Genomic DNA, 25,801 nt, shown 5'->3' with positions numbered 1-25,801 from the left:
ATTTTTCACAATTGTTTATCAGTTTTTAAGTACTTGCATGTATTTATTTCCCAATAAATATGTTGTTGCAGCAATTCGTAATTTTTTTCCATACTAAAAATCCATATGGTACACTTGCCCCACCTGAACAACATTTTTTAAAAGCACTCAATAAAAATAACAAAAAGTTAAATCATACTTTGTAATAGGTGCATGTCATTGGTAGGGACACTACTGATCTAGGAAAAATAGCATTTTGATAAAATGAGCCTTTAAACGAACCCTAAGCCTTATTTTGTACTTTCCAAATATTATAAGAAAACAAAGGTTTTGAAAAAACTTCATTAAATCTTATGCCCCGTGGCGTTTACGTCGTTTTGGCAGTTATGTGGTAGTAGAATCAGCTAATTGCATTGCTAGCAACAATTCCTCATACTGGACATAATTAAAATTGTAAAAATTACGGCCGTACGAGCGATTGTTCCTCTTGCCTCATATGGTCGTCTTGCCCCACCTTCCCCTACTTATAATCGAGATCCTCCACGTCCATCGAGATACTCCACGGTTTATAATATTTTGCTCCAGCCACGCTGCGTGGCGACAAGTGTTGCAATAGAGTGATTGAAAAGCTATCAATTGATTATCTCTGCACCAAAAACATCCGAGAGTTTAGCGGCTGTCACTATAGCTTGTGACATCTCTTCTTGTGTCTAGTGATTCCCAGCGATGGCATTCGCTCTCTATCACTCCTTCCCTTTTCATCGACTCTGCGCTCTCACCGCTGAGTCTCTCAATCTCTCCGAAAACTGCAATGAGAGAACGCGAGACGGCGATTAGGAGCCGATCACGCATAACGTCGCTTTAAACTGCGTTTGCGAAATTGGTTTTGTGGCGGCCTTTGTGGTTAAACGCTGTTGCGGTAGCATGATCGTGGCAGCGGGAATGAGAGAGTAAAGGAAAATGTCAATCGCGAGGGTGAAAACACGAAAACGTGTTCGGCTATGTTCGGCGCTGAGAGTTTTTGAGGCATGAATAATCAGGCGGGAGAATTGTAGTTGCTGAGAGCTGATATTTTGATATTTTAACAACCCTGGTGACGACCGTAGTTAGTGCAATCCATCAATCAATTTATACAAAATCAACCTTTCAGCAATCTGTAGCTTGATAACTCATACAACCCATTCATGCAGCGGGGTCCTGGAATAATCACTGCACCAAATAACACAAAAGGGGATTTTCGAAATACTGATAAAGTTGATTTGAACCAGCCCCCGGATTGTGACGGATCTATTTTTTTATCAGTGGTTGATTTTTTTGCACGGTATGTCCCCAGCAATTAATGGAATTGTGAAATTTTTGTCTGGTTTTTCAGGGGACCAGATCCTTTTCATTAGATTATTTGTTTTCAACAGATAAGTAAAAATTGACTGTTGCAATAATAGCATTTGCGGATATCATGATACCTTTCAGTGGGATTTTTTTTTGCGACAAGGTGTTAAAGTAGCCAAAAGTAATCCGGGTGTTTAAGATAAGATAAAACATTGATTAGAATAAACAAGCAATTCCAATATAAACGTGCTCGTTAGGGTGCCAATACCATTCGAGTCCAAGTTCTACAATGGCAACTGCCATCCTCAAACTACTAGTCCTTGTGCTACTGGCCCTTGGGGCCCGTGGAGACGATCACGATCACGACCACGATTCGTCTCCAGGTCTGGAGGAACTCATTCGTGATCTTCACCTGCGGCTGAACCTGATGTCGCTGGAGTTCCACGAGCAGATGGAGCAGCTGGTCACCGAGCAGCAGCTTTTGCGCCAATCCGTTGAGAAGCTTAACTGGGTGGTTGATCGGGTTGACCAGTCCATGAGGAACATCGAGAATAACCACGATGTTGTGATGCGAAATCTTTCTCATGTAACGAGCCAATCTGAGTGAGTATAGTTTGAGTTTTGAAAGTGAGATTATGTGTCTGACCTTGTGTTCCACCAACAGTGCCATAATGGTCAACCAGCAGTTCTGTGCCAACCACGACCGTTTGAGAGATTTGTACTTCGAGACGGTCCCGAGATGTCAGGGACCTCCGCTACCTCCAGTTACGACCGAGCCTCCTCCAACCACAACTGAAAATCCAACGATCTACAGTTCTTGCCGGGATGCTCCGCCGATATCCGGAGTGTACACCATTGCGCTGCAGGGTGGCTACCTGGCCAAGGTATTCTGCGAGCAGGAACTTCTCGGCGGAGGTTGGCTTGCGTTCCAAAGTCGACTGGACGGTTCGGTGGACTTTAACCGTAGCTGGTTCGACTACCGGAATGGATTTGGAAACGCCAGTGGCGAGTACTGGCTGGGGCTGGATAATCTGTTCATGCTGACAAGTTCATCTGTTGAACTGTTGATCGATATGGAGGACTTTGCGGGAAATTCGCAGTACGCGCTATATTCGGCGTTCCGAATTGATGGCGAAGCAAACAATTATATGCTGCATATGGGTGGAACGTTTTCTGGAACGGCTGGAAATGCGTTATCTTCATATTTTGCTGAGCGATTTGCCACATTTGATAATAAGCCAAATTCCAATCATGGTTCATGTGCTGACATATTGGCCAGCGGATTTTGGCATTACGATTGTGGATTAGCTAGAGAACGGTAAGTTGCGTTATTATTTTTAAATTTCAATAATTTTAAGAATTGGTTTGTTACAGCAACAACTTGAACGGCATCTACGGATTCGACAAGGGTCAGCAAGGCATTTGGTGGGGAACATTCAACGGCGCATCGTCCCAGAATCGCGCACCCTTGAAGAGAGTCAGAATGATGATTCGTAGCCCTGGTACTTTTGGTGAACAGGTTGAGTGGTTCGATGGTCCGAAAAACTAACAGTGATTATATGGTGATTTAACAATTGAAGGAAATGTAATGAAAAAATCACAAATGTGAAATAAACTGTACTCTTTTCAATTCCGTTCTAATTCTTCTTGGCTAAGTTACAAACAAAATACTAAGTTGACTTCCTTCTCAATCCTTATCAAATAAGTTCGTTTTGCTTATCATCTGCGGTCGTGATTTTTATCCTTCCGGTAGAGATTTCCCGATAATCACTGCAATTCATTCACGTTTTAAATTGGTACAATTGAGGTAGAGTTGATATGACGGATTTGTTTCGCCGATAATGGTGCATCCCCGGAAGGGATGCAAATTGTGAAATTAATTCTTCGTCACAACATTTGTGACGAAGTGTAAAATCGTCAAAACCAGTCCCAGCTTTAAAGATAAGATAACTCAATTTCAATAAAAGTCGAGTTTTTTCGTGTATCAACATCATTCGGAAGGGGAACTTGAGCAGGAGTCTACCATGGCAGGAAACATTCCAAAATTGCTAGTACTGACACTTTTGGCGCTTGGGACTTTTGGCCAAGAGTCGTCCCCGAGTCTCGATGAGCTCGTTCGAGATCTTCATCTGCGACTGAACCTGATGTCGCTGGAGTTCCACGAGCAGATGGAACAGCTGGTCACCGAGCAGCAGCTTTTGCGTCAATCCGTTGAGAAGCTTAGCTGGGTGGTTGACCGGGTTGACCAGTCGATGAATAACATCGTGGACAATCACGATGTTGTGATGAGAAACCTTTCCCATGTAACGAGTCAGTCTGAGTGAGTATAATTTAAATTCTGAAAGTGAGATTAAGCGTCTGACCTTGTGTTCCACCAACAGTGCCATAATGGTCAACCAGCAGTTCTGTGCCAACCACGACCGTTTGAGGGATTTGTACTTCGAGACGCTTCCGCGATGCCAAGGACCTCCGCTACCTCCAGTCACAACCGAGCCTACGCCAACTTCAACGCAGATTCCTCCCATCACTAGTGAACCTCCAGCTGTGTATGCCTCGTGCAGACATGCGCCTCCAGTGTCTGGAGTGTACAGCATTGAAATTGACAGATTTGTGGTGGTGCGATTATACTGTGAGCAGGAGTTGCAAGATGGAGGTTGGATGGTGTTCCAAAGTCGCATGCATGGTACGGTAGACTTTAACCGTTCGTACGCCGAGTACCGGAGCGGCTTTGGAAACGTTAGCCACGAGTACTGGCTGGGGCTGGACAACTTGCACCTCCTGACAAATCTGGGCGTTGAACTGTTGATCGATATGGAGGACTTTGCGGGCGTCGCACAGTTTGCGAGGTATTCCAATTTCGCAATAGAATCGGCAGCGACTGCGTATACTTTGCGGCTGGGAGGAACGTTCTCCGGAACTGCCGGCGATGCTTTATCGAATTACTTTGCTGAGGAATTTACCACGTTCGACAGAAGAGTAGGTGCTTCCGGCAACTGTGCCGAAACGTTGGCCAGTGGATTTTGGCATTACGATTGTGGAATCGATATGTACAGGTAACTGAGTAGTAGCAAGTAGCAATTATTGGTGGAGCATCGAATAACTATATTTTCTTTCTGTTTCAGAAACAATTTGAATGGTATCTATGGCTTCAACAAGGGCCAACAAGGTGTTTGGTGGGGAACATTTGATAATTCCATTACCCAGAACCGATCGCCGTTGAAAACTGTTCGGATGATGGTTCGACAACATGTTTTTGAACGCGATGGATCCGTTAAGTGGTTCGAGGGTCCCAAGAACTAATTAGATAACGAAGAATGTTTAAAAAAAGATTTGGATCCAAAAAATGTATCGAAAATTGAAAGTACAATAATAAATTCAAATTTGCCTGCAAAAGGAAAAACTGGTTATAATTTTCATTCAATGGAAACCTTAAATGACGAAATTTTTAGTACTCAAAAAAGTATAGGTCATCTCTGAAATTTTGAAGATATGCGCGCAGTTTCAATTTAAAAAGTAGTTTTCCTACGACCTTTTCAAATATAAGGTTAGGTCCGTTCAGGTAGTCGGCGAAGGTGCGGTTGAAAATCTACCGAGCCTAGAGCGTCCAATAATCCAATATTACAAAATTCCCGGGAAACGGGAAATTTCCAACAAATTTCTCGGGAAATCTCAACAAAATTGTATAGAACAGCACCTTTAATGGTCAAAATGAGTGTGAGTATCAATTAATGGCTTGACTGCTTGTAAAAAATCATGCAACTTTGAGAAAATATATAAACTTTCTAAATTTTATGCCGTGTTTTAAATCGTCCGTAGTGAAGGAAAATATTATTAGTACTTTTGTTCAGAAGGATTTTTATAAATCAAAGTGTTTGGACTGTGAAAATTTATGCTCCACAACTATAAAATTGCTTTTAAATTTGTCTCAGTGACCAAAAAGTCAAAATGAAAAAAAAATCATGCAAAAATGTTGTTTGTCATGGCAAATAACTTATCCCAGAACAAGTATTTTCAACTTGTGAATTAATAAATAATCATTGAATTTACCTTAAAAAATCTAGTTTTTAGCGCTTTTTAACTTGAAACACTATATCATGAAATCAAAACTCAAATTTTTTAAATATTTGGAGCGAGTTTTTGAAATATAGTTGCATTCTTTGGGTAAATTTCATATGATAGGAAGTTCTTTTTCAATGGTTTTTCATGGTTATATAATATGATTTTAGTTATATGGTATTCAGCCTAATTGATTAATTAGATTAAAATAATTTTGAGCATTTGAAAGTAGTTGAAATTAAACAATATTTTTCATATTTAACCCTCTTACGTTCTTGGTAGCTCACGTGCTTCAAAAATTCATAACATCAATCTGTAATTTCTTGAATTCGTAGAAACAAATTCTTCTCACACAAACCTTTTCTTTTAATTTAATTATATTAGTTCAATTTTCATCCAACATGTTAAAGATAAAAAAAAGTTAAACAAATCTCAGTGTTGATCTTGACCGGAAGATGTAAATATCTTATTTTCAAAAGGTATTACAAAAAAGTCGTTAAAAAAGTTTGTCAAAAATATAATAGTTTCTGTTCATTCCATAACAGCGTAATTTTTGTTGTACAGCATATAAGCAAACAATATTCCTAGTGGTGAATGCTTCACCCGGGCGGAAAGTGAGTTGGTGGATATAACTTCGAACTATCTTGGCTTGTTTATTCGCATCTTGCTGTAAACTCTTCGAGTTATGACGACTTTTGAAACCGACTGCGTATCATGGAAAGTATATTCCATGATCATACTGCATTATCTACAGTTGATATTGAGCTGTTAGTGGTAGTTTTTTTAGACTTAGCAAAAATTTCGAAAATTTTATTTTTTCCAAAATTTTACCCGAACATCATGAAATGATTATTTTGACTTTATTTCAAATTTATACTGGACTTAGCAAAATTTGCAGTCACTGACAGAATTTTCAATTTCCGACACTTCGAATAATCTTCATGAGCTGATATTTTAAAGCTTGATTTTATTTATGCTGGACTTTGAAATTTTTGCGTATATTTTTTAATTCTTTACTTTTTACAGAAAAAGCATTTTTTTGGGACTTAGAACATTTTCGGGAGTTTGGAAACATGATAAATTATTTTGATGTTAATTTTTGCTTTGAACCAAAATTTCGGAAAAATCGACGAAATTACAGAAAATTTTTGTCCGATTTTTACAAAAACATCAGTTTGTTCCTAAAATAATGTCCCTAACAAAACTTCTTCATTGAAATTTTGAAATTCGAAAGTCGGTTTTTAATAATTATTGATATACCCCCTACAAAAATCGTTCCGGCACTTAGAAAATTTACGGGATCCGTATCACGACAAGATTTTCGGTAGAATTTATTAGATTTTCAGGACTTAGCAAAATTTTGGCTTTTGGCCAATAAAATTTCGGAAAAATCGTCGAAATTACAGGAAATTTTCGTCCGATTTTTACAAAAACATTAGTTTGTTCCTAAAATAATGTCCCTAACAAAACGTCTTCATTGAAATTTTGAAATTCGAAAGTTGGTTTTTAATAATTATTGATATACCCCCTACAAAAATCGTTCCGGCACTTAGAAAATTTACGGGATCCGTATCACGACAAGATTTTCGGTAGAATTTATTTGATTTTTTGGACTTAGCAAAATTTTGACTTTTGGCCAGTAAAATTTCGGAAAAATCGTCGAAATTACAGGAAATTTTCGTCCGATTTTTACAAAAACATCAGTTTGTTCCTAAAATAATGTCCCTAACAAAACGTCTTCATTGAAATTTTGAAATTCGAAAGTTGGTTTTTAATAATTATTGATATACCCCCTACAAAAATCGTTCCGGCACTTAGAAAATTTACGGGATCCGTATCACGACAAGATTTTTGGTAGAATTTATTTGATTTTTTGGACTTAGCAAATTTTGGCTTTTGGCCAGTAAAATTTCGGAAAAATCGTCGAAATTACAGGAAATTTTCGTCCGATTTTTACAAAAACATCAGTTTGTTCCTAAAATAATGTCCCTAACAAAACGTCTTCATTGAAATTTTGAAATTCGAAAGTTGGTTTTTAATAATTATTGATATACCCCCTACAAAAATCGTTCCGGCACTTAGAAAATTTACGGGATCAGTATCACGATAAGATTTTTGGTAGATTTTTTTTATATTTTCAGGACTTTGCGAAATTTTTGCTCTCAGCCAGTTGAATATTTTTCAACATTTTGAAAAATTATTTTGATAAGAAACATTACCAGGCTTTTTGGAATTTTACTGTGGATTTTTGGACTTATGCAATTTTAGGAATATTTTCATAAACTTTTATTTTTAATTTAAAAAAATGGAATATAGAGACTTTGGATTTTTCGTGATTTGGAAAATTATTATGACATTTTGGCAATTCAACGCTTTCTCCACAATTTTTTAATGAGTTTTTAAAGTAAAATAATGTTTCAACTTTGAAAAATCTTGTTTTGATGTAAGTGCGTATATTCCTGCAATATTACTCATATTTGTGAAGAGGAAGAAGGGGGGAGGGGGTCTGAATTGTGGCGGGGTGCAATAAAAACCAATAAAATTATTTTTGGGATCAAAATCTACTTTATGAACTTGATATGATTTTTGGAAGATTTCAGTTGTTTGCTACTATAAACTCAACTTGATGTGGCATTGTTGGTCAAATAAACTCAACAAGATTTTTCGCAGATACGCCTCGAACAATTTATGTTCGTGGCCATGTTCGGTTATCTCTTAACCATACCCTGGGGTGAACTTGACTTGTTCGTGTTTTTACGAACATGGGTAGATTTTTCCAAGATGCAACTTTCTGCCCGGGCAGAAATAAATATTATCTGAATTAAAGCTTGACATGAAATTTACAGACGAGCTGATTAAGAGCGAGTTTTTCACCGATGTGAAACAGGTCGTATCGAGGTGCTCTGATTTGGATGAAACTTTCAGGGTTTGTTTGTCTATACATGAGATGAACTCATGCCAAATATGAGCTCTCTACGACAAAGGGAAGTGAGGTAAAACGGGCATTGAAGTTTGAGGTCCAAAAAACATGAAAAATCTTAAAATTGCTCGCATTTCCGTAAAACTTCATCGATTCCAGTTCTCTTAGATGCATTCGAAAGGTCTTTTAAAGCCCTTTAAAATGTGCTATAGACATCCAGGATTGGTTTGACTTTTTCTCATAGGTTTTGCAAATTACTGTTAAAAATGGATTTTTTTAAAACCTTAATAACTTTTTGCAACAGCCTCCAACACCCATACTCCCATAGGTCAAAAGATAGGTAATTACATGGACTATAAGCCTACGGTGTTAACTTTTTGGCCAATCGCAGTTTTTCTCATAGTTTTACGATTTTTCCAGATCAAACATTTTACAACGGTAATTTTTGCCCTGTAGGCCAAGAAGACGGCACTTTTTGGTCTCAATTTTGTCATATTCGGAATCCTCGGACAATTTCACGTAAGTTAGAAGTATTGGGGTTAAAATTTTGATTTAAAAAAAAATTAAATGAAACATTTTTGCAAAAAGAAATAGATCTTATTTACTCTATGATCAATACGTCAAATGCTGTATCAAGTAGGCGAAAACTTGTTTTACCCCTAATTCGACAAAATGCTAAATAATATTTGAATTAATTCTAAATGGCATTTTTTTCAGTCAAATTCAAAATTTCAACACCTCAATCTAATGTAAAATTTTCTGAGGATTCCGAATATGGCAAAATTGAGACCAAAAAGTGCCGCTATGGCGGCCTACAGGTCAAAAACTAACGTTGTAAAATGTTTGTTCTAGAAAAATCGAAAAACTATGAGAAAAACTGCGATTGGCCAAAAAGTTAACACCGTAGGCTTATAGTCCATGTAATTACCTATCTTTTGACCTATGGGAGTATGGGTGTTGGAGGCTGTTGCAAAAAGTTATTAAGGTTTTAAAAAAATCCATTTTTAACAGTAATTTGCAAAACCTATGAGAAAAAGTCAAACCAATCCTGGATGTCTATAGCACATTTTAAAGGGCTTTAAAAGACCTTTCGAATGCATCTAAGAGAACTGGAATCGATGAAGTTTTACGGATATTAAGATTTTTCATGTGTTTTGGACCTCAAACTTCAATGCCCGTTTTAACCCACTTCCCTTTGTCGTAGAGGGCTCATATTTTGCATGAGTTCATCTCATGTATAGACAAACAAACCCTGAAAGTTTCATCCAAATCGGAGCACCTCGATACGACCTCTAGAACAAACCGAGCAGAATTTACAAATACTGCCTCTTAATTCAATACGAATAGTAGATTGAAATAAATAAAATCAAATCAGGTTCTCCAATTATTATTTTTTGTATAATTTTAAAACATTTGTGCAAAAAAAGGTAAGAAAATGTATACTTCTGCTTGTATTTCGGGAATTCCCAGGAAATTTATAAATTCCCCTGGAAACGGAAAATATTTTTTCCGGGAAATCACGGGAATTCCCAGAGTTGAGCATAATGTTGTACACTCCGGATACCGGTGGGGCATTCGAGCAAGAAGCGAATACCGCAGGGGGATCGATTGTGGTTGGAGGAAGCTCGGTAGCGGAGGTCCCTGGCATCGCGGAAGCGTCTCGAAGACAAATCCCTCAACGGTCGTGATTGGCGCAGAACTGCTGGTTGACCATTATGGCTCTGATGGTGGAACTTTGTAAACATCAATTTTCCTGTTTTAAAATCTTTGCATGGCAATACCTCAGCAACTAAAGGTCGTATCAACAAAATTGAAAAAAAGCCAAATTTTGAGATTTTTCTTAGCTTTTCAAAAATATTTTTTTTCGAAAGTGGGCAAACAAGGGCAATAATTTAAAAAATAAATAAAAACTGCGACTATTTTCAAAAAAGTAACCTTAAAACGGTTAAAACTTGAAAACCGTGCACTTTATTGAAAAATTCCCAAGTACTTTTTGATTGTAAATTTGATTTTACATCGAAAAATTGAGTTGAAAAATTTTTGCGATTAATATTTCGATTTTTTGAAAAATTGATATTCATTGAAAAATTTAGAACTTGATCAAAGATTTTTTGCACATTCTGGAAATTTCTGAAAAATTGGCATTTGATGTTTCCTAAAACCTATAAAAAATAAAAAAAATAAAATTAGGGTTTTTTTGCAAATCATGTTTTAATAATAAGGCTGGTACAGATATTTTTAAAAGTTTTTGTCACCCCCCCCCCCTTCATAATTGGCCCGAAAAATCAGGGGGCAAAAAAAATATTTTTACAATAAACTTCAAAATTTCAATGAAAATTCAAGTGCAACCAGCTGAAATCAAATTAAAATACATTCTTCTGCGTTTAAAATCATTTTTAGCATGTTTAGGTTTATTAAAAAATCTTAAGATTTTTTGAAAATTTTCGATGCAAAACCTTTTTTTTCGATACAATTTTTGTTTTTGTCAGATCTTAGATTTTTTTGAAAACTAATGATTGCAAAACAACTGAACTAGTGTAAAATGCATTTTAAAACACTTTTTTCATTTAAATGTGAAGACTATGGCTTGTTATTTAAATTTTTATATTTTTTATTTTTTTGCCCCCCCCCTTGACCTCGGCCAGGGCCGAGGGACAAAAACTTTTTTTAATATTTGCATCGGCCTAAAAAGTGAAATGAAAAATCACCAAAAAAAATTCTATTGTGTATCTTTTTTTCAATGTAGTTCTTTTACACAACGTTGCTGAAGACACCAAATCAATCAAAAATTCCTTCAAAAGTTACAGATTGTTGAAATTTCATACATCATTTTTGTATGAACAGCTGCCAAATTTGTATGGAAAATTAATGACAAACTAATGATGCAAAATGGCTTTTTTTGGGCATACCGAAGGCATCAAAAAATGTTTCAGCCGGATTAAAAAATACAACATACAGCAAGTTTTCTCAATTTTTAAGGACTTAAAATGTTTCAATGCACAAGTCAGCAATAAAGCAGGATTTCTTGGTAGTACCTTGTGGTAATTGCATTCCACAAATTTCACAATTTCAGCAATTTCTAGGGGATGCACCATTAGGGTGTAATATGGTTGTATGGAAAAAAATAAAGTTGTCCAAATTTAGTGAGCACAGCACTTTTTTAGTTCCTTCTGGGGTCCTAAACAACTCCCCAAAGTTTGGGACCGATTGGTTTAGTCCTCACTTTGCGCAAAGCGATTCAATTTTCCATATAAATTTGTATGGGAAAAACCATTTTTTTGGATTTTGATATTTATAAAATCCACGTTTCACGCTGTACTAAAACCGGACTCAAGTTTGGATGCTCTGGAAGGTGCTCTACAACTTTCCCGAAGAGAGTATGGTGCTAACTTGCTCCTATAAAAAGATACAGCGTGTTCAAAACTCGTCTAAAACGTGTTTTTTGCTCGAAAATCACGTTTTAGACGAGTTTTGAGGACGCTGTATCTTCTTTCAGGGACAAGCTAGCACCATACTCTCTTCGGGAAAATTGTAGAGCACATTCCAGAGCATCCGAATATGAATCCGGTTTTAGTACAGCGTGAAACGTGGATTTTATAAATATCAAAACTCAAAAAAATGTGTTTTCCCATACAAATTTATATGGAAAATTGAATCGCTTTGCGCAAAGTGAGGACTAAGCCAATCGTTCCCAAACTTTGGGGAGTTGTTAAGGATCCCAAAAGGACCTGAAAAATTGCTGTGCTGGAAAATCGATTTTGATATTACACCCTAATGCACCATACAAAAATATCGATGACATAAAACTGATACAATCTTTGGGGGTCAGCTCATTCAAACCCTATCTCAGTGTAGTAATAATTGCACCTTTGTTTATTTGGAGTACAAATTTAGTGAATGAATTGTGCGGGGATTTTCCCGCAATCGACACAGATAAGTACTGAAAACGTATGTTGATAACATATGACGTATACATTTGTTTATTATTTGATACTTTTTTGCTGCACGGTGTAAAATTTGTGATACCACAGATACGATTAGATTATATATTGGTGAAGCTCACCAATTTTCAGCCAAAATGAAACTTTATTTATAGTTCAACTTTAGTCACGCTTGAAGCTTTGAGTAGTCAATAACCATGGGAAGAATTATTCCAGCGTTAGCTTTGCTTGTGCTACTATTTAGTAGCTCAATCTTTAGGGATGTTTTAGCGAACGATGTTTCTTCTTTGAGCCTTGAGGAACAAATCATTGCGATTCAGCAGAAGTATGTGTTGTAGTGTCGAATTGGACCACAATATGGCGGAATGGAACATAACTCGCGTTACCGGTCAATTTGAGTGAGTATTAATCAGAAGGTATTGCTCGAATGGATTGACATTTGGCTGATTTCAGCACCACGATGACCCACCAGCAGTTCTGCGCGAGTGGCAACTCGTTACAAGATCTGCTCGACGAGTACTACACAACATGTGAGGCACCTCCTCCCAGTGTCATGATGTAAGGATCGATGCCCCCGCAGAGTCCGGATTGTACCGTATTGCTGTGGCAGATGTTTCCGAAGTTGAAGCGTTATGTGAGCAGCAAACGCCTATTTCAAAACATCTAAATACATTTTCAAGGGTACTTATTAAGAATACATAATAAACGAGAATTGAATGAAAACCTCTAATATTTTTTTTGTGAAAATTTGTTAGGTATTTGTGCATATTATCAGACAAATCTTTTAATCGGACACAGTATTGGCTGAATCGTTACGATTTTCGCTTTGTAAGCGAATGATTCTGGGTTAGGTTCTGAACTCCCTGAAACTTCAAATGCCTGAAAAACATGAATCTCACGGCGAGGTTCCCCTGTCCTTTGGATTGTCAAGTAAAACTGCTTTACGCTTGACCGTGGAACATTGGTAGCTTATAGAAGGTTTAGACTGATATACTTGAACCTGAGAATCGGACGAGAATACAAGTTTGAATACAGGATTGTATAACTTGCTGAAATTAAATCTACATTTTTTCGCAAAAATAGCCTGGGCGACTTACAGAATTCATCCAATATGAGATGAGAAAAATCGGAAACATTCCCTTTACAAATGAGAACAGACGAAGATTTCGAACAACAATGCAAACGGTCGTCAAGATTCGCCTAAAGTGGCTCCTTAGATCATCCACCTTCCCAAAAAACTGTCCAACCTCAAGCGACACTTACTTGAATATATCGTGGAGATTTGCCCTTGTCCTATTAAAAATGCCAATTTTTTTGCCCAATGGGAAAAAATATCAAATGAAGGATTTTTCAGCAATTCAGAGACCGAGCCACGTAGCCCAGTGGTAACGCTTCCGCCTCGTAAGCGGTAGATCGGGGTTCTTTTCCCTTCTAGAATCGATTGCTTAGTAAAGGAAAGGTAGTGTATCGTCACAAACTGGACCTTACCACGACACCTTAGGGAGGCGACCTATAGAATGTTAACATTTACCTTAACATGTTAACATTAAGTTGAGAATGAAACTGCCACTGAATCCGCTTTGTAAATGCCGGCCCCGATACTTTTCAAGGGTGTTCCCCTCAGGAACTGGGAAAGATTTACTTTAACGTACTTCAGAAATAACAAAAAGTAAATTCACATATGAGCAATTCTCTACCAAAACCGGAAATGAATTTTATTTGTATTTTTTGATTTGGCTCAAACTTTGTGGCGGTCTTCCCTATGACCAAATAAGCTATTTTGTGTCATTGGTTCACCCATACAAGTCTCCATACAATTTTGGCAGCTGTCCATACAAAAATGGTATGTAAATATTCAAACAGCTGTAACTTTTGAGTGAATTTTTTGATCAATTTGGTGTCTTCGGCAAAGTTGTAGGTATTGTTGAGGACTATTGAGAAAAAAATAAGTACACGGAAAAAAAATTTGAGGATTTTTTTATCAACTTTTTTTTCACTAAAACTCAATTTCCCAAAATATGTATTTTTTGATTTTCGAGATTTTTTGATATGTTTTAGGGGACAAAAATCCGCAACTTTTGAGCCATAGAGAAACATGGACAAAAAATCTGCCGCCAAGTTATGAATTTTTGAAAAAATAGTGATTTTTGGAAAAAATCGAAGTTTCATGCAAACACAAGTTTGACATTATTTTTTAATGCAAAATTGAATTTGCAATCGAAAAGTACTTTACATATTTTATGATAAAGGTTTCCGTTTTCCAGATATAGCCACCAAAAGTTTGATTTTAGCGAAATATTTGCAGTTTTTGAATTTTTAAAAATAGTGACCATGAGTGATCATTTCTAAAAATATTTTTTTTGATAGGTTCAGAAAATTTGCTATAAAATTGTCTAAGAGACATTGAAGATTGGACCTTTGGTTGCTGAGATACAGCGGCGTAAAGAAAAAGAAACACGAAAATTGAAGTTTTCTAAATCTCACCAAAACAACCCACCATTTTCTAATGACGATATCTCAGCAATTAATGGTTCGATTTTCAATGTTAATACATGAAACAATCGTAAAATTTTCCTATCTTTTCGAAAAAATTTTTTTGAAATTTTTTAATTCAAGACTAACATTTTAAAATGGCCAAACATTGAATATTACGCCCATTTAAAATGCTAGTCTTGATTTAAAAATTTTCATAATATTTTTTCGAAAAGATCGGAAAATTTCACGAATGTTTCATGTATTAACATTGATAATCAGACCATTAGTTGCTGAGATATCGTCACTAGAACATGGTGGGTTATTTTGGTGAGATTAAGAAAACTTCAATTTTCGTGTTTCTTTTTCTTAAAGCGGCACTATCTCAGCAACCCGAGGTCCAATCTTCAATGTCTCTTAGACAATTTTATAGCAAATTTTCTGAACTTTTCAAAAAAAAAAAAAATATTTTTAGAAATGGTCACTCTTGGTCTCTATTTTAAAAATTGAAAAACTGCAAATATTTCGCTAAAATCAAACTTTCGGTGGCTATATCTTGAAAACGGAGCCCTTTATCAAAAAATCTGTAAAGTACTTTTCGATTGCAAATTCAATTTTGCATTGAAAAATAATGTCAAACTTGTTTTTGCATGAAACTTCGATTTTTTTCCAAAAATCACTATTTTTTCAAAAAATCATAACTCGGCGGCAGATTTTTTGACCATGTTTCTCTATGGCTCAAAAGTTGCGGATTTTTGTCCCCTAAAACATATCAAAAATCTCGAAAATCAAAAAATACATATTTTGGGAAATTGAGTTTTAGTGAATAAAAAGTTGATAAAAAAATCCTCAAATTTTTTTTCCGTGTACTTATTTTTTTCTCAATAGTCCTCAACAATACCTACAACTTTGCCGAAGACACCAAATTGATCAGAAAATTCACTCAAAAGTTACAGCTGTTTGAATATTTACATACCATTTTTGTATGGACAGCTGCCAAAATTGTATGGAGACTTGTATGGGTGAACCAATGACGCAAAATAGCTTATTTGGTCATAGGGAAGGCCCCCACAAAGTTTGAGTCTAATAAAAAAATACAAAAAATAAAAATGGTCGAAATCGGCCGATTTCGTAGAGAGTTGCTCACATGAAGATTTCGAATAACTCCTTAAATCATTGTCCTTCCCAAAAAACCGTCCAACCTCAAGCGACACTTACTTGAATATACCGTGGAGATTTTCCCATGTCCTCTTAAAAAGGTTCATATTTTTGTCCAATGGGAAATAATTACGTTACTTTTGCAAGGTATCGTACTAATTTTCGGAATTCAAATATCAAATGAAGGATTTTTCAGCAATTCAGAAATAACAAAAAGTAAATTCACATATTTATGTTTATTTTAAATTTGAAAATTTATTTGACCGCAACGATTTGATATTGAAGCTAACAATCATGTTTTAAAATTTTATCATCATCTGCACTCTCTTCAACGGTGACCGATTCTGACTCGTTGCTCCACCAAACGTTCCCCACCAAACGCCTTGCTGGCCCAGGCCTAATCCGTAATTGCCGTTCAAATTATTTCTGCAAAAGAAATTTGTCCAAAGCCCTCGTACCAAAACAATTCTGTCCTAACTTACCTGAACAAGTCCGAGCCACAATCAAAGTGCCAGAATCCACTTGCCAGGTGTGCGGCACAAATAGAACCTCCGTGCTGGTCATACGTTACGAATTGCTTTTGTTGGTACTGTGACAAGGCATCCCCAGCCGTTCCCGTGACAATGTTGCCAATCGTGAATTTGTAACCGTCGATCCAGGACCCAATCGCAAAATCTCTATACAGCATGTATTGCGAGGTCTGCACGAAATCCTCCATATCAACCAGCAGCTCGGTCTGACCCATCTGCTGCGATAATCTGTGTAGATCCTCAAGCCCCAGCCAGAACTCACCCCGCGGGTCTCCAAATCCGTTTTGGTATGAGATGAAGTTACGGTTAAAGTCTACCGAGCCATCCATACGCCGCTGGAACACGGCCCAACCTCCACCTTGCAGGTTCTGTTCGCAGAACACCTGGATCAAGTGACCGGAGTTGAGGATGATGTTGTACACTCCGGATATCGGAGGAGCAGTCGAGCAAGAAATGTACATTGCAGAGTTATCGGTTGTGGTTGGAGGAGGCTCGGTTGTGACTGGAGGCAGCGGAGGTCCCTGACATCGCGGAAGCGTCTCGAAGTACAAATCCCTCAAACGGTCGTGGTTGGCACAGAACTGCTGGTTGACCATTATGGCACTGTTGGTGGAACACAAGGTCAGACACATAATCTCACTTTCAGAATTAAAATTATACTCACTCAGACTGACTCGTTACGTGAGAAAGATTTCTCATCACAACATCGTGGTTATTTTCGATGTTCTTCATCGACTGGTCAACCCGGTCAACCACCCAGCTAAGCTTCTCTACGGATTGACGCAAAAGCTGCTGCTCGGTGACCAGCTGCTCCATCTGCTCGTGAAACTCCAGCGACATCAGGTTCAGCCGCAGGTGAAGATCTCGAACGAGCTCCTCCAGACTTGGGGACGACTCTTGGCAGGATGTCCCAAGCGCCAGAAGCGCCAACACTAGTAATTTTGCAATGACAAGTGCCATTGTGGAACCTGGTTCAGTAACTCTTCTTCAATGATTTTGTCTTCAGAGCTAGCTCATTTTATATAGCTGTCAATTGTTGTATCGGAAGTTTGTATTATCTTATCTATTAAGTGCTACGATTATTTAGGCAAATTTTACACCGACCAACAATCGTCGCCTGTGTTTAAAAATATTTTTGAATTCGTTATAATCTTCTTGACATAGGTATTCAGAAAAGACAAATATTACTTTTTTTAAATTTTTATTCTGGAGTGTTGTTATTTTATTCCAGAGAAATGTCTTATCAAAATAAAATTGTCTTTACATGTAACCCCCTCAACGACGTAAGCGACAAATTTCACAAGTCCATTCATTCCTGGGGATGCACCGGACAAATTTATCGATGAAACCTGGATTGAACGCTAATCGGCAGGGGGCGGGCTTACTTTATCAAACGAGTGAAAATCCCCTCGCGTAAAATTGGCATCGTTGATTGGTATGCTAAACCAATGAAAGATTATCGGGGACTTTTCAGGTAATGACTATGTTTTGATGAGTTATACTATTGCAAAATATATTGTGCTACGTAAACATTCATTAAGTATTGAATTATATTTAAATAAATATATTTTTTTAATAATACAGCAATTCCTCACGAAAACAGCATGATTCGATAAAAAAGATCTCCAAGCAGGTTCAAAATTTGTCTTGGAGTTCCTTGGCCAAAATAATTAGACACGTATTTTTTTTGTTTGGCCATTACTGTAACCTACGCCGTGTTTGGGTGGCCCAAAAATGTCAATTTTCGTCATTTATCGCAAAAAAAAAAACACTTTTTCTAAAAATTATATCTCCGCGCCATTTAATCCAATTTTAGCTGTCTTAGACGCAAAAGAAAGGTGATTAGTTTGGCTATTTGTGAAAAATAGTAAGAAGTTTCAAAAATTGGCTAAACATTTGAAAAGGTGATGTTAAGTTTTCGCGCCACGCGCAAAAATGAGAAAATGACGAAAACGGCAAAAAATCGACTTTTTCACTTAAACTGTGATAACTTGAAAATTTTAGCGATGACCTATACATGTTAGGGTATCAAGTTTCACGCAACTGGTCCCGAGACCTTCAAAACAGCATTTTAAGTTTTTTATACGATCTTTTCAAATGTTTAGCTAGATTTTTCTTACTATTTTTCCCAAATAGCAAAACTAATCACCTTTCTTTAACCTTTAACGGTGCACATCAACCAGAGCTTTTGCACCAAGATTTTTGTTACAGAGGTTTTAGTATTTTTGAAGCTACGGGAACTATCGACAAAAATTTTTAATCATCCCCTAAAGTAATGTCTACTAAGTGATTAACAACAAAATCTGCCTGTTTTTACACTCCGATTGTTACAGGATTGGGTCCGTAAGTTTGTCAACTTTAGAATAAGAAGACATCAACTTCATTGGTTGCTGTGCACCCTTAACAGCTTAAATCGGATTGAATGGCGCAAAGATAAGATTTTTTGAAAAAAGTGTTTTTTTTTTTGCGGAAAATGACGAAAATGGCCATTTTTCGAACCACCCTAACACGGTGTAGGTCACTGTAATGGCCAAACAAAAAAAAACGTGTCTAATTATTTTGGCCAAGGAACCCCCAGATAAATTTTGAGCCCGCTTTTTGAACCATGCTGTTTTCGTGGGGAATTGCGGAATATCCATCTATGACAATTTCCTAAAATCTTTATTATAGGGTAATTCCCTACCAACTCACACGAAATCGGGAAAAGTTTTTTTTTTTGTAAAATTACAAATTTTGTCTGCTCTTCCACTTTGTACAACATTGTTACAATCTAAAAAATAACCCTGCCAAGTTAAAATGAATTGTAAAACGAAAATTTTTGTTCGAAATGAAAAAATTACCCTTCTGGGTCAATGAAGATTCGAAAAGTACATTAAATTTCCCATAAAAACTTAAAACTTGTTTAGTGTTTTTTTCGATGAAAAATTCGTTTTTTCGGGATTCTTAGTACGCTATCAAATAGGGCGTGCAATTTTACATAAAAGTCCCTTTGACACCAAATTTCAATCTGATCACCGTTTCAGGCTGCAAATTATTGAAAAACACCTCTATCTTTGCATATTCAAAAATTGGAGGGGTCGTACCACCCCTCCGTCGCAAAATATATAAAAATGGACCTCAGATTCATGATCAGGGACAAAAGTTACCTTTTAATACAAATTTTCACGCAAATCGAAGAGGGGTCGGGGCAACTGCTGTGTGAATTGATGGAGAATTACGCATACATAAATGTTCATAACTTTTTTTTAATATTTTTATTTGTTAAATACATGAATACTATTCATCGATGGAAATCTATAGGAATCTTTTTTAAACTATTTTTTTTAAATAAAAATTGCTTTCCATGGTTTCAGCAAATTCAATGAAAAAAGTGTAGATAAATGTATCATACTCCAGTACAGTAGTTTTAGGATAAATAGTTTCAATTTTTCCGTTAAAGCAATTTTTTGTGGGAAAAATTTAACTTTTTTATTTTTTATCAACACATAAAATTGCCAATTAAATTGTGTTCAATTGATAGCACATTTTATTGCATTGAAATTTTTGAATCATACAGGAAAACGATACTTAATCCACCTTTAGGTGGTTGGTGCCTTCCTCACATTCATAAAGTCAATACATTCAGTAAAAAAAGCAACATTCCCTTAACATGTTTAACAAATCAATTTTATTACTGATATCTTTTGATAGGGTTCGCAGACCTTCAATTTATATGGCTCATCGGCAAGGTCTGATAAAAAAACCTATCCAACGAAAGTTCACATGGAAGATTCAGACAATATTTTTATCACAATATCTCAGATCCGGCCTCCAGAAAGTATATAAATAACACTTAAGTGTCAATAACTTTTGATAGGGTTGTCAGATCTTTGATGTTTTAAGCTCATTTGAAAGGTCTTTCAATTATCTAACTAACGATGGGTCGCATGATGGACCCGGACATAATTTTTACTGAAATATCTGAGATCCGGCCTCCAAAAAGTGTATAAATAAGACTTAAGTGCTAATAACTTTTGATAGGGTTATCAGATCTTCAATGTTTTGGGCTCAGGTCTTTTTAATACCTTTCTGAAAATGTATAACATGATAGGGTTTCTTGCAAAAACCACCCTTTTTACATACGCCAAAATCGTTTTTTAGCATAACTTTTGAAGTACTTAACTAAACTTGCTGATTTTAAATAGAGACCTATGGGACCCCAAGACGGATCGAATGAGACTAATACGGTCAAAATCCGTTCATCCAGTCCGGAGATAATCGAGTGACATTTTTTTTTGTCCACCCACCTACACACATCCACACAGACATTTGCTCAGAACATGATTCTGAGTCGATAGGTATACGTGAAGGTGGGTCTACGAGGTCGAATGAAGAAGTTCATTTTTCGAGTGATTTTATAGCCTTTCCTCAGTAAGGTGAGGAATGCAAAAACATTGTACTTTTAATGTCAATATTTAAAAATTTAAAATATTGAGAACAAAAATTTCTAAAAAAACTTTTTTTTTTCTATGCTGATTGGACTTGCTGATTGCTGAGCTGCATTCCTGTTAAAGATTTAGCCTTTATTTTCAAGAAGTGAAATTGTTAAATCTGGCCTAACATTTGGAAATGTTAAAAATAAGTGTTGTCAAGTTTAGCTTGATTTTAAACACTCAAAAAAGGGGGCCTAATTGCTAAAATTTTAAATTTTCATTAAAAACGTAAAATCTTCTGTATACTTTTTGAAATATATGGGACAACATATTTTTTTGTTAATTTGTAATTTAGGTAGGTTAAATATTTGGTTTTTTCCAACATCCCACTGTAAAAAAAAAAAAATTTGTTGCAGTTTTGATGTAAAATGCATTCGAACTAAACAATGCAAAATTTAAAAAAAAATGCTAAATTCTAGAGAATTACTACATTACTTTTTGTAATTTGAAATCTATTATGCATTACATTATTTTTGAAACGCAGTGTTGACTGCTGATAAATTTGGCAGTCTTATAAGATTAGATTACACGCGTTCAATAGCGTCTAGCTCCAATCAAAATAAGAGCGACTTTATGATTTCAGTATCAGTCGTCGATAGAGCGTCGTGGTTGGAATCCAAAATGAGACGTATCGTGCCCTCGTTGGCACTGCTTGTGCTTCTTGTTGGCAGTTCAAGTTTTAATTTTGTTTCGGCGGCCGATTTCTCCAACCTAAACCTCGAGGAACAAATTTTGGAAATTCAGCAAAAGTGCGTGTTTCGTTGTTTTCGTTTGAAAATTTTAGTGCAAATTGCTCGATTTCAGACTGGAGGAATTATTTTCAACAAGAAACAAACGTTTGGAGGAGATAACAGCCGAGAACCACCAACTTCGGCAAACCGTGGAGACTTTGTCTTGGGAGGCAAGTCTGCTGGATCGATCGCTGAACTTATTGGAAAATGGTCACAGCATTGTCGAACGAAATGTCTCTCGCGTTTCCGGTCAGTTTGAGTAAGTATCAATCTGTTATCTGTACAAACGGGACTAAAATTTTATCGTTCCAGTAATACCATGGCCCATCAACAGTTCTGCGCTCGAGATGGCTCGTCACAAGATCTACTCGACGATTACTATTTATCGTGTGGAAGTCTCCCTTCGAGTCCCCTGCCCCCTAGCACGACGGAGGCTACAACATCTGAAACTACTGTGCAGACCACTACCTCAGAAAATACAGTGACCACAACCGAAGATCCATCCGCACAAGTGTACCGATCCTGCGACGATGCCCCGCCAATATCCGGCGTCTATCGACTCGTGCTGGAAAGTGGCACCGAGATCCAGGTGTTCTGCGAGCAACAACTCATGGGTGGCGGTTGGTTGGTCTTTCAAAGTCGGCTGGACGGTTCGGTGGACTTTAACCGTAGTTGGTCCGACTACCGGAACGGATTTGGAGATGCCAGTGGGGAGTACTGGCTCGGATTGGAACATTTGGTGGAGTTGACGTCGGAGTGGAGTGAGCTTTTGATCGATATGGAGGACTTCGAGCGGGTTACGGAGTATGCGCTGTATCCGCACTTTGCGGTGGAAGATGCAACCGCTAACTATCGGTTGAGGTTGGGTGGTATTTTTGAGGGTACGGCCGGGGATTCGCTGGGGTATTACTACAATGAGCGGTTTTCGACGTACGACTCGGAGAGGCTCACGAGTCACGCTGTTTGTGCTGAAACGTTGGCTAGTGGATTCTGGCATTATAGCTGCGGGGATAGTTTGAACAGGTTGGGTTTGAATTTCTATGAATTTTGAATTTTTAAATAATGATGAATTTTTGTAGGAACAACTTAAATGGAATCTACGGTCATGGACACAACCAAAAAGGCATCTGGTGGGGAACGTTTGGAGGATCTACGACGCAAAATCGGAACCCCTTGAAGGCGGTCAGAATGATGATTCGAAACCATGAGGAGGCTGAAAGCTTTGCGGAACGTATGATTTAAGATGGACTAAAGAATTTTTAAAATTGATAAGATTTAAATAAAGTTTGTTAACTGACATGAAATAAGAAATAAAAAGGCGAATTCTTTTCTCGAATTTTTTTTATTTGTTTGTGATGAGGCAAAATTTGGTTCCGGGGTTTTGAATTTCTGAAAAATAGTAGTAAGTGTCGAAAAAAAGTGTAAAAATAAGTGTCAAAAAATGAACAAAAATGTTTGAAAATCATTTTTGAATTTATTGAATTTATTCAATAATATTCCATAATTTTATTATATAAAGTGTCTATACCGGTCACCGGTTAAAACCACTTTTAAGTCCATTTTATTATTTATTTTCGTCCTTTTGCAACTTTGCAACTACTTGAGCAAAAGATTTTCTTCAGGTTGATTTGAAGAAAATTGTCCAAGGAGTTCGATAAAATAAAATTTTAACCCTTAAATGCCCACTTATAGTATATTTTAACGTTTTAAGTACTAGAATTCCGTATATTTTTATTTTTTTTTTCATTTTATCACCATCACCCCGGCCAATTTTACATAAAAATCAGTCTAATCTAATCTAATCTAATCTAATCTAATCTAATCTAATCTAATCTAATCTAATCTAATCTAATCTAATCTAATCTAATCTAATCTAATCTAATCTAATCTAATCTAATCTAATCTAATCTAATCTAATCTAATCTAATCTAATCTAATCTAATCTAATCTAATCTAATCTAATCTAATCTAATCTAATCTAATCTAATCTAATCTAATCTAATCTAACACAAACGCAGCCAGTCCGATGAAAGCATGCTGGAAAGTCTTGTGATTAGATTACGCCACAAGCACTTTTCTTGTCATTATTAATAATTGCAGTACATCCGAGAACACCCGAAAATGTATTGCAAAAATTAAAGCGGCCAGCCCTACTACGTTGTGTTTACCGCAGAGAGGATTCTGAGAACGGAACACATTTCACAGAATCTACAGGGGAGGAAGGATGCGTGGACATACCGTACCAAACGCTCCTGTTTACAGTTTCATATGTGTTTTGTATAATGTGTTAAGTGTAAAATATAGTGTGGTTATATAATCAATTTAATATAATAATGCAATAAAATGGTCATTTAATAAAATCCCTTCACCTATATATAATAACCAAGCACCCAAGCACACAAACAGCGAAACAATAGAAATGAAAATGAGCATGCAAAAACAAGACAGCGCGTCCCCGTGGTCAGCGCACTAATTTAAAACATGAAAACATTAAAACATTAAAATTAAAACTAATGTTAAATTTAATGTTTTAATTAAAATTAAGACTAAAAAACAAGTTTTGAAATTCAAAAAAAAATAAAAGATTTTTTAATGACCCCAACATGACATTCAAAGCCAAAAGAATAATTTTCAATTTTCTAACAAAATTTCCAAATCCCTAATCGGAGGGATTTTTCAAAGAAAATCAATAATTCCTTACATAAAAATCAATGTAAACCTCAAACTAAAACGAACTTTTGGCGAGATACAGCGATTTTACTGAAAAAGTTTGATTTTGCGCAGCACTCTGTCCTATGAATTCAAATCCCAAATAAGTTTTTCACATATAAATGACGAACTATGCGGGATTCATTACTTTTTGTTGAAAAGTACACCATGTTCATCCGAGTGCTGCGCAAAATCATTTTTTTCAGTAAAATCACTGTATCTCACCAATAGTTCATTTTAGTTTGAAGTTTACATTAAATTTTATGTATAATTGGCCGGGAAACACGATGAGGATAAAATTAAAAAAATACAAGGAATTGGTCAAATCTGTATTTTAATACTTAAAAAGTTAAAATATACTATTAGGGGGCATTTAAGGGTTAAGATTTTATTTTTATCAAAATCCTTGGACGATTTTCTTTAAAATGCAACCTAAACAAAAGTTTTTTTTCTCAAATAGTTTCAAAGTTATGATTAAAAGCAAAAAAAAGTTATTTAGAAAATCGTCAAAAAAGATGGCGGTGCCGAAAATAAAGGGATGATCCAATCAGCATCAAACTTGGCATTTCTGTTAACTATCGATAGATGAACGTTCCCTCCAAGTTTGGTCCAAATCGGTGAAGGTCGAGTCCAAAAGTGTACCCAGTTGACCTGGAATGACCCAAATATTTCTTGAAAGAAAAGCGCCTCCGAAAAAATGATTTGGAAAATCTGAGAAAAAATCCTACAATTTTTTTTGAGACATTTGAAAATTTGAACATTTAGTTTCTGAGATACAGCCTCGCAAGGAATTTAAAAAGATTAAAATCAGATTTTTAAGTGTCACCTAATTGGATTTGTTATGTATAGCTGATGATTTATAATGTAAAAAATGTTTTTTTTGTGAAATTAGTGATCGTTACAAAAATAGTTTGAAATGAAGCATTATTTTCGATAAATACATAATTTCCCTCATTTCATATTTTAGGCCAAATTTTAAATGAGGGGTGCTTGTTATTGGGATTTAACAAAAAATAATTTGGAAATGTTAAATAACGTCATGATTTGAAATCCGGACACTCAGTAGCATATCATTTTGCCTTCCTCACTGAGGTAAGGCTATGATCCTGCTCTAAAAATGAACTTCGTATAAAAACGTCGTAGACCCACCTTCTTGTATACATATCGGCTCAGAATCGAAAACTGAACAAATGTCTGTGTGTATGTGTGTGTGTATGTGTGTGTGTGTATGTATGTATGTGACCAACAAACTGTTTCTCGGCACTGGCTGAACCGATTTGACCCGAACTTGTTGCATTCGACTTGGTTTAGGGTCCCATAGATCGAGTTTTATACAGATTGAAGTTTCGATAAGTAGTTCAAAAGTTATGTATAAAAATGTGTTTTCACATATATTTGGATCTCACTTAAATGTATGTAAACGAAGTTCGGATCTGCCATCCGACCCATCGTTGGTTAGGTTATCAAAAGACCTTTCCAACGAGTCCAAAACATTGAAGATCTG

At 36.2% G+C, this 25,801-nt stretch overlaps 5 protein-coding genes across 7 annotated transcripts in view; 3 read left to right on the top strand and 2 right to left on the bottom strand.

Annotated features, from left to right (window-relative positions):
* Positions 1-25,801, bottom strand: part of LOC120426748 (transcription factor sox-2) — a 175,323-nt gene that overhangs the window by 32,440 nt on the left and 117,082 nt on the right. The gene's annotated exons all lie outside the window — the stretch shown is intronic.
* Positions 1,593-2,919, top strand: LOC120426750 (ficolin-3-like). The gene is made up of 3 exons (XM_039591524.2): positions 1,593-1,911; positions 1,973-2,626; positions 2,683-2,919. Exons 1-3 carry the CDS (start codon positions 1,598-1,600, stop codon positions 2,855-2,857), a joined length of 1,143 nt encoding a protein of 380 aa, XP_039447458.1. The 5' UTR covers positions 1,593-1,597; the 3' UTR covers positions 2,858-2,919.
* Positions 3,319-4,664, top strand: LOC120426751 (angiopoietin-related protein 1-like). Its single transcript, XM_039591526.2, has 3 exons — positions 3,319-3,628; positions 3,690-4,361; positions 4,431-4,664. Exons 1-3 carry the CDS (start codon positions 3,333-3,335, stop codon positions 4,606-4,608), a joined length of 1,146 nt encoding a protein of 381 aa, XP_039447460.1. The 5' UTR covers positions 3,319-3,332; the 3' UTR covers positions 4,609-4,664.
* LOC120426752 (ficolin-3-like) lies at positions 16,079-17,371 on the bottom strand. The gene is made up of 3 exons (XM_039591527.2): positions 17,050-17,371; positions 16,338-16,988; positions 16,079-16,281 (listed from the first exon to the last, which is right to left on the bottom strand). Exons 1-3 carry the CDS (start codon positions 17,343-17,345, stop codon positions 16,155-16,157), a joined length of 1,074 nt encoding a protein of 357 aa, XP_039447461.1. The 5' UTR covers positions 17,346-17,371; the 3' UTR covers positions 16,079-16,154.
* LOC120426749 (angiopoietin-related protein 7-like) lies at positions 21,436-22,924 on the top strand. The gene is made up of 4 exons (XM_039591523.2): positions 21,436-21,606; positions 21,662-21,847; positions 21,901-22,611; positions 22,668-22,924. Exons 1-4 carry the CDS (start codon positions 21,479-21,481, stop codon positions 22,828-22,830), a joined length of 1,188 nt encoding a protein of 395 aa, XP_039447457.2. The 5' UTR covers positions 21,436-21,478; the 3' UTR covers positions 22,831-22,924.

This window comes from Culex pipiens, chromosome 2 (genome assembly GCF_016801865.2).
Source record: "Culex pipiens pallens isolate TS chromosome 2, TS_CPP_V2, whole genome shotgun sequence".
Classification (NCBI taxonomy): domain Eukaryota; kingdom Metazoa; phylum Arthropoda; class Insecta; order Diptera; family Culicidae; genus Culex; species Culex pipiens.
This window is presented reverse-complemented; position numbering and strand designations above follow the sequence as displayed.

Bases quoted from the DNA above. Each gene is read 5' to 3' on its own strand.
- LOC120426750 (XM_039591524.2), top strand. From the start codon at position 1,598: ATGGCAACTGCCATCCTCAAACTACTAGTCCTTGTGCTACTGGCCCTT. The intron at 1,912-1,972 runs GTGAGTATAGTT...TTCCACCAACAG, and splicing joins CATGTAACGAGCCAATCTGA to TGCCATAATGGTCAACCAGC. The intron at 2,627-2,682 runs GTAAGTTGCGTT...GGTTTGTTACAG, and splicing joins TGTGGATTAGCTAGAGAACG to CAACAACTTGAACGGCATCT.
- LOC120426751 (XM_039591526.2), top strand. From the start codon at position 3,333: ATGGCAGGAAACATTCCAAAATTGCTAGTACTGACACTTTTGGCGCTT. The intron at 3,629-3,689 runs GTGAGTATAATT...TTCCACCAACAG, and splicing joins CATGTAACGAGTCAGTCTGA to TGCCATAATGGTCAACCAGC. The intron at 4,362-4,430 runs GTAACTGAGTAG...TTTCTGTTTCAG, and splicing joins TGTGGAATCGATATGTACAG to AAACAATTTGAATGGTATCT.
- LOC120426752 (XM_039591527.2), bottom strand. From the start codon at position 17,345: ATGGCACTTGTCATTGCAAAATTACTAGTGTTGGCGCTTCTGGCGCTT. The intron at 16,989-17,049 runs GTGAGTATAATT...TTCCACCAACAG, and splicing joins CACGTAACGAGTCAGTCTGA to TGCCATAATGGTCAACCAGC. The intron at 16,282-16,337 runs GTAAGTTAGGAC...TTTCTTTTGCAG, and splicing joins TGTGGCTCGGACTTGTTCAG to AAATAATTTGAACGGCAATT.
- LOC120426749 (XM_039591523.2), top strand. From the start codon at position 21,479: ATGAGACGTATCGTGCCCTCGTTGGCACTGCTTGTGCTTCTTGTTGGC. The intron at 21,607-21,661 runs GTGCGTGTTTCG...GCTCGATTTCAG, and splicing joins ATTTTGGAAATTCAGCAAAA to ACTGGAGGAATTATTTTCAA. The intron at 22,612-22,667 runs GTTGGGTTTGAA...GAATTTTTGTAG, and splicing joins TGCGGGGATAGTTTGAACAG to GAACAACTTAAATGGAATCT.